Here is a 5,559-nt window from a genome sequence, read left to right on the forward strand (position 1 = left end):
GCCGGGGCTCAGCGGGAGCCAATGAGAGTCCTAGTCTTGACCCAGCTCATGCTTCAGAAACCCGAGCACCGCGGACTCGCGGAGACACCGATGCAGGCCAATCGGGAGCCTCAAAATGGAGCTGTCCCGCCTCCGGCCGAAGCGACCAATGGGAAGCGCGGGCGGTGTGTTTGAAAGCGAGGCCAAAGAGGGTGGGAGCGCGTGCTGCTCGGAGTTGTCTGGAGGCCGGCGGCGCGGGGCTGAGGGCCCTCGGGCGGAGCAGTCATGTCGCACAAGCAAATTTACTATTCGGACAAATACGACGACGAGGAGTTCGAGTACCGGTTAGTACCAGCGCGGGGACTACAGCCAAGTTGTGCGCCTTGACAGAAGAGAGCAACCGAGGAGTTAGTGACCCAGGCCGGGGGGCGGCAGGGTTGGGGGGGGGGAGGGAGCAGGACCGGCGCGTGCGCAAGAGGGTTTTTGGGGGGGGGCGGTGCACTAGCAAGGCGCATGCGCGGAAGGTAGACGGAGGCCGTAAAACAATGAAAGGGAATTTGGAGTTGGCTGCTTGTTAAGTAGAAGCTTTACCGTTGGGAATTTTCACGTCACTCGCGTAACTTTGTTGGTGCATGTTAATTTGCCTAATAGGAATGCACGCTTTACCGAAATTCCAAAGTCTACTGAAGAAAGAGGGTAGCCAAAGCAGAGCTGAAAGTTTCGTGTTCGCAATGAAAGGACAGTTCCGTAAGAGCTTCAGTGTTACTAGTTTATGAAAAAAGAATAGGAGCGTGGACGTTCGCCCAGTTTTAGATAGAGGGTTTACAGACTGGGCGTAGGTAGATACCCTTCAAATACTGGAGCGTTTATGGCGTGCACACAGGTTTCAAGAGTTCTGTTAAGGTGCGAGGTAAGCTGGTACGGTAGCTCACACCTTTAATCTCAGCATTCTGGAAAGTGAGGCTGCAGGACTGTCACAAGTTCCAGCCAGCCTGGACCCTGTCTCGAGACAACAAAGTGCAAAGTAGTGCGTGGTCATTGCTTACAACGGACTTAAAAAACGTGGACTAAACTGACTCCATGAAAAGTACCTTCTGTTGTACTAGAGCTGAGCACAGGTGTGAGGAGAGCGTGCGAAGAAGGGGGAAGGCTGGGGAAATTTCGCTAGAGGCGATGCCTGAGATGAGACCCTTAGAACACAGGGAAGAGAAATAGCTTGTGAGTCTAAAATGCAGGCTGTCTGCTAAGGAATGTAGAGACACCCTTCCGCTGAGTGTACAAGCGTTTGGACGTGAAAATAAGAGAAGACGACGTTCTACAAAGGTTGACACTACACTGGTCTGTATCGCTTGTAATACTTAAAGCAACTTTCTAATTTTGTATCATGGCTCCTTAACTAGAGAACATATAATGAAAATTAGCTTTCCTGTATCTCTTCACTTGTCCTACCTCAGGCCTTTGGGCAGCCTGGAGAATTGGTGTGTATTGATAAGTATAAATAACAAATTTGAGGGGGGCAGGAAAAATCCCACACCATTTTACTGACATCACCTGGGTCTCAGAAACTCAGCAGGGTCAGGCTGGCTTGTTACTTATGGGATAAACAGCCACATCCTTCTCGGATTCAATTAACTTTTGTCCTCAGCTGTTTTCCATGGCTGTAAATAAAACATCTTTTTTACATTTTTATGGCTGGGAAGAAATCAGTGGCTTCATCCTCAAGAAGATGTAACTTTTAGCTTAGAGGTGGCATTTTTGTTTGGGGGAGGAAATCCTGTGCATTGAAGTTACAATTATGTGCCTGGGACTTGGTGGAGTGTGAGTTCTTTTCTGACATGACCTAGAATTATGGGGCCAGGAGCATTTAGTACATTTTCATTGAGCTTGATAAACTCTACCTGAGGTGGTTTTGAGTCAAGTCGGATAACTTCTTTTTTGCCGTTGACCTTTGGTTAGGAAAGCATGGGATTTCCCAAGTGTCATAGCACATCCCTTAAGGGTTGGAAAACTAGTCATGCAGTGGTAGTGCGAACGCCTTTAATCCCAGCACCCTGGAGGCAGAGGCAGGCGGATCTCTGTGAGTTCAAGACCAGCCTGGACAGTTAAGTTCCAGGGCTGTTACACAGAGAAAAGGGGGGAGGGAAGAAAAGGTTGGAAAATGAATTCAGTGTGGATGTTTACATGTTTTCTCTGATACCTGTTCCATACCACACTCCATAATATACCTTTCCTCTCCACAAAGTAACTTCTTCCTTAACCAGTCCTAGGTTGGATAAAAGGGTTATCAGCTAGAGGATTGTAAGGCCTGTGAAATCAGAGAAAATGCAAATATCAGTGTCTTATATCCAGGAATTCATTCAAGTTGTTGATTTGTATTTTTAATATTCTCAAAAAAATTCATAAAACTCATGTTTCTGGCTGCTTCTGGTGCACAATATTCCACAGTAAGATTATACAAATCCCTGATATCAGGAACTAGTTGCTGCTTTAATTTTCTTTCTTTTGGTTTGGTTTGATTTTTTTGTTGCTGATTTTGTTTTTTGGCTTTTTCCCTGAGATGGTTTCTATGTAGCCTGGAACCTGTAGACCAGGCTGGCCTAGAACTCAAGAGATCCACCTAACTCATGGTCCCAAGTGCTGGGATTAAAGGCGTGCACCACCATGCCCAGCTACTTACTTGTGTTCACTGATTCTCTGTAACCCAGAATAGCCTCAAACTCCTTAAATCCTCTGGCCATACCCCTGTGAGTGTCAGAATTGCAGGTGTGAGCTACCACACTCAGCATGTTTTTCCTCTGCTTGTCTTTGTATATAGGTCAGTGTACCCCCAACTAACACAAACTCTTCACATCCCCTTGTTTCTGTTACAGGCATGTCATGTTGCCCAAGGACATAGCCAAGCTGGTCCCTAAAACCCATTTGATGTCTGAATCTGAATGGAGAAATCTTGGCGTTCAGCAGAGTCAGGGATGGGTCCATTATATGATCCATGAACCAGGTCAGTGCAATGTAAGGAAGCTTCGTTCTGGCTGAAGGAGGAAGATTATAAACCAGAACAATACAGGGAGGGGCATCATATAGGATTCTTCCCCCTATGCAAAGAAACTAGAATGACAAAAATGAGAGTAAAAACATTAGGAAGATCAGGGACAACCTTACTTTAAAAAAAAAAAGCTCTGTAGTCTTTGGTTGAGCTGAAGGATACTCTTCAAGTCCACATATACCCTGATTATGACTTCTGCAAATAACTGGATGTATTCCAAACAAACACAGGCAATTCTGTTTCTTGTTAAGACACCAGACACCAGCTGCCAGGCAAAACTAATAAAGGACACCCCAGGGCTGTACAGACAACAGAAGAAACATTCTGTCGATGGCAGAAAGGCCAGACTCCAGGGGCTGATTCTAAGGCAGTGTGCTCATGTCTGATTTGGCTATGAAGCTTAAGTGGGTGTGGCTGAGGGAGGGTGATGCTGGTGGTGTGCCCTATTGACTGCTTGAATGGTGTGAGTTTCCTTCTTAGATCTCACTAATTCTTTCAGAACCTCACATCTTACTCTTCCGGCGGCCACTACCCAAGAAGCCAAAGAAATGAAGCTGCTGAACCAACTTTCAGCCCAAGCTCTTCCCAGCTGTCCTTCCCTCCTACCGTCTTTCTGATAGCATGGTTATGTTGCTGTCTTATTTCTCACTTTGGCGTTTAAAGGATGTTCGTTCAATACACTTTTTGAATGTGCTGGTACCTCCTTTGCTTCTTGACCTGAGCCACCAATGCCACAACCCGTCAGATGAGTGTGACCTCAGAGACCTAGTGTGCGCTGTATCCAGCAGGCCGTACTTGCCATCTCTCAGAAGCGTGTGAAAAATCAGATCATGGCTGTTAACAGGGATGGTGTGAATTTGCTGTTGTGCTTTTTACTATTGGGTATTGTATTTATGGTGACTTAGGGATTTACGTTTCAATGTATTGGGAACTTTCCATTTTATCTGACAAATCTCTTCCGTGTTACAAGCCTTGATTAAAGGAAGTTTTTTATCATCTAAAGCTGTGGTTACAAGGTTGTCCTATCCCTATGTCATTGTGTACTTCCCACCCCCCATTGCCTCTGAGCCACCCACCGTCCTGCAACCAAGGTGATATTCTGGGACCGTTCTGATTCTGAAAGGTGGATGGTGGATTCTGGCTCCTTGCAGTAACGAGGCTCAGTTGGATATTGCAATAACTATAGTCTAGTTTAATTGAACTTACTGTAAAAACATCTGTTGGGACTGGAGAGATGGCTCAGCAATTAAGAGCACTGGCTGCTCTCTCTTCAGAGGACCCAGGTTCAATTCCCAGTACCCACATGGTGGCTCACAGCTGTCTATAACCCCAGTTCCAAGGAATCTGACACTCAGACTATGTGCGGCAAAACCCCCCAATGTACATTAAATAAATAAATCTTTTTTAAAAAATTTTTTTGCTGAAGTGTAAATTCACTCTTGATTACTAGCCTGAGATAATGGTTTTACTGGGACAACCTTGTCTCATCGGAGCAGATGAACTTTGCTGCAGTCAGAAGCTGTCATTTACTTGAAGCGCATGTGAAGATGGGGTAGCCGTGGAGTGTTAACGCTTTCCGGTGCCATAGTACCTGCTTAGGACTCCTGCACCTGTGACTTGTCAGCTATGGAGCTGGATTTCAAATGTGGTTGAGTATTAGAACTATCTGATATCCAAGAGTAATTCTTTGGAGTGGCTGAAACGCCCCAGCACTTGGGGGGGGGCAGTCTCCAGTCTCCAAAGTTCAAGGCCCCCTGGTCTACTGAGTGAGTTTCAGGACAGCCAGGGCTACACTGAGAAACCCTATCTCGAAAAAACAAGAGGCAATGTCTTTTGATGCCAATACTAGCTCCGGACTCCTTGGTCTAGAATTAGCCTTAGCTAATGAAAACAGGGCACTCAAGGGTGAGAATGTGGTGGGGCGTCGTAGCTCACGCCTTGAATCCCAGCACTCAGGGAAGAGGCAGAGTTCGAGGCCATGCTGACTTGTATAAATAAGTTTCAGGGTCATGCAGTGGGATCCTGCCTAGATGTTTTTAGTATCTGAATGAAACAGAATCAGATTTTCATTTCCTTCCAGTACTAAAAAGCGGCACCCAACAATCCTTAAAGAATCTCCCAGTGCCGGGTGTTGGTGGCGCACGCCTTTAATCCCAGCACTCGGGAGGCAGGGGCAGGCGGATCTCTGTGAGTTCGAGGCCAGCCTGGTCTACAGAGTGAGTTCCAGGACAGCCTCCAAAGCCACAGAGAAACCCTGTCCCGAAAAACCAAAAAAAAAAAAAAAAAGAATCTCCCAGTAAGGTCCATTCGTGTCCCAAACTCTGTAAGTCCCGCCCTCCACGGGCAAAGGCCAGGCCCCTATTCTTATTTCCGGGCAGCGATGACTACGTGGTGTCGCCAATAACAACTTAGCGTTTCCTTCAGCGCCTAGATAAAGCTTGTAAGTGACCGCCAGCTAGACCAACGGGACTATTGATAGGAGTAAGCGACAGCCAGAATAGCCAATCAGCATGAAGCATTGTAAGGCGGGACTGTGA

General features: G+C 46.6%; 1 protein-coding gene across 1 annotated transcript; it reads left to right on the plus strand.

Moving 5' to 3' along the window:
- The first annotated feature begins 82 nt into the window (after window positions 1-82).
- Cks1b (CDC28 protein kinase regulatory subunit 1B) lies at window positions 83-4,434 on the plus strand. Its single transcript, XM_005080185.4, has 3 exons — window positions 83-323; window positions 2,850-2,977; window positions 3,522-4,434. The coding sequence occupies exons 1-3, from the start codon at window positions 265-267 to the stop codon at window positions 3,572-3,574; spliced, it is 240 nt and encodes a 79-aa protein (XP_005080242.1). The 5' UTR covers window positions 83-264; the 3' UTR covers window positions 3,575-4,434.
- Window positions 4,435-5,559: the final 1,125 nt, after the last annotated feature.

Source organism: Mesocricetus auratus, unplaced genomic scaffold (genome assembly GCF_017639785.1).
Source record: "Mesocricetus auratus isolate SY011 unplaced genomic scaffold, BCM_Maur_2.0 Super-Scaffold_100009, whole genome shotgun sequence".
Taxonomy (NCBI): domain Eukaryota; kingdom Metazoa; phylum Chordata; class Mammalia; order Rodentia; family Cricetidae; genus Mesocricetus; species Mesocricetus auratus.

Excerpts from the sequence above, each read along its gene's own strand:
- Cks1b (XM_005080185.4), top strand. The coding sequence starts at position 265 with ATGTCGCACAAGCAAATTTACTATTCGGACAAATACGACGACGAGGAG. Across the intron at positions 324-2,849 it reads GACGAGGAGTTCGAGTACCG|GCATGTCATGTTGCCCAAGG; the intron begins GTTAGTACCAGC and ends TTTCTGTTACAG. Across the intron at positions 2,978-3,521 it reads TTATATGATCCATGAACCAG|AACCTCACATCTTACTCTTC; the intron begins GTCAGTGCAATG and ends TAATTCTTTCAG.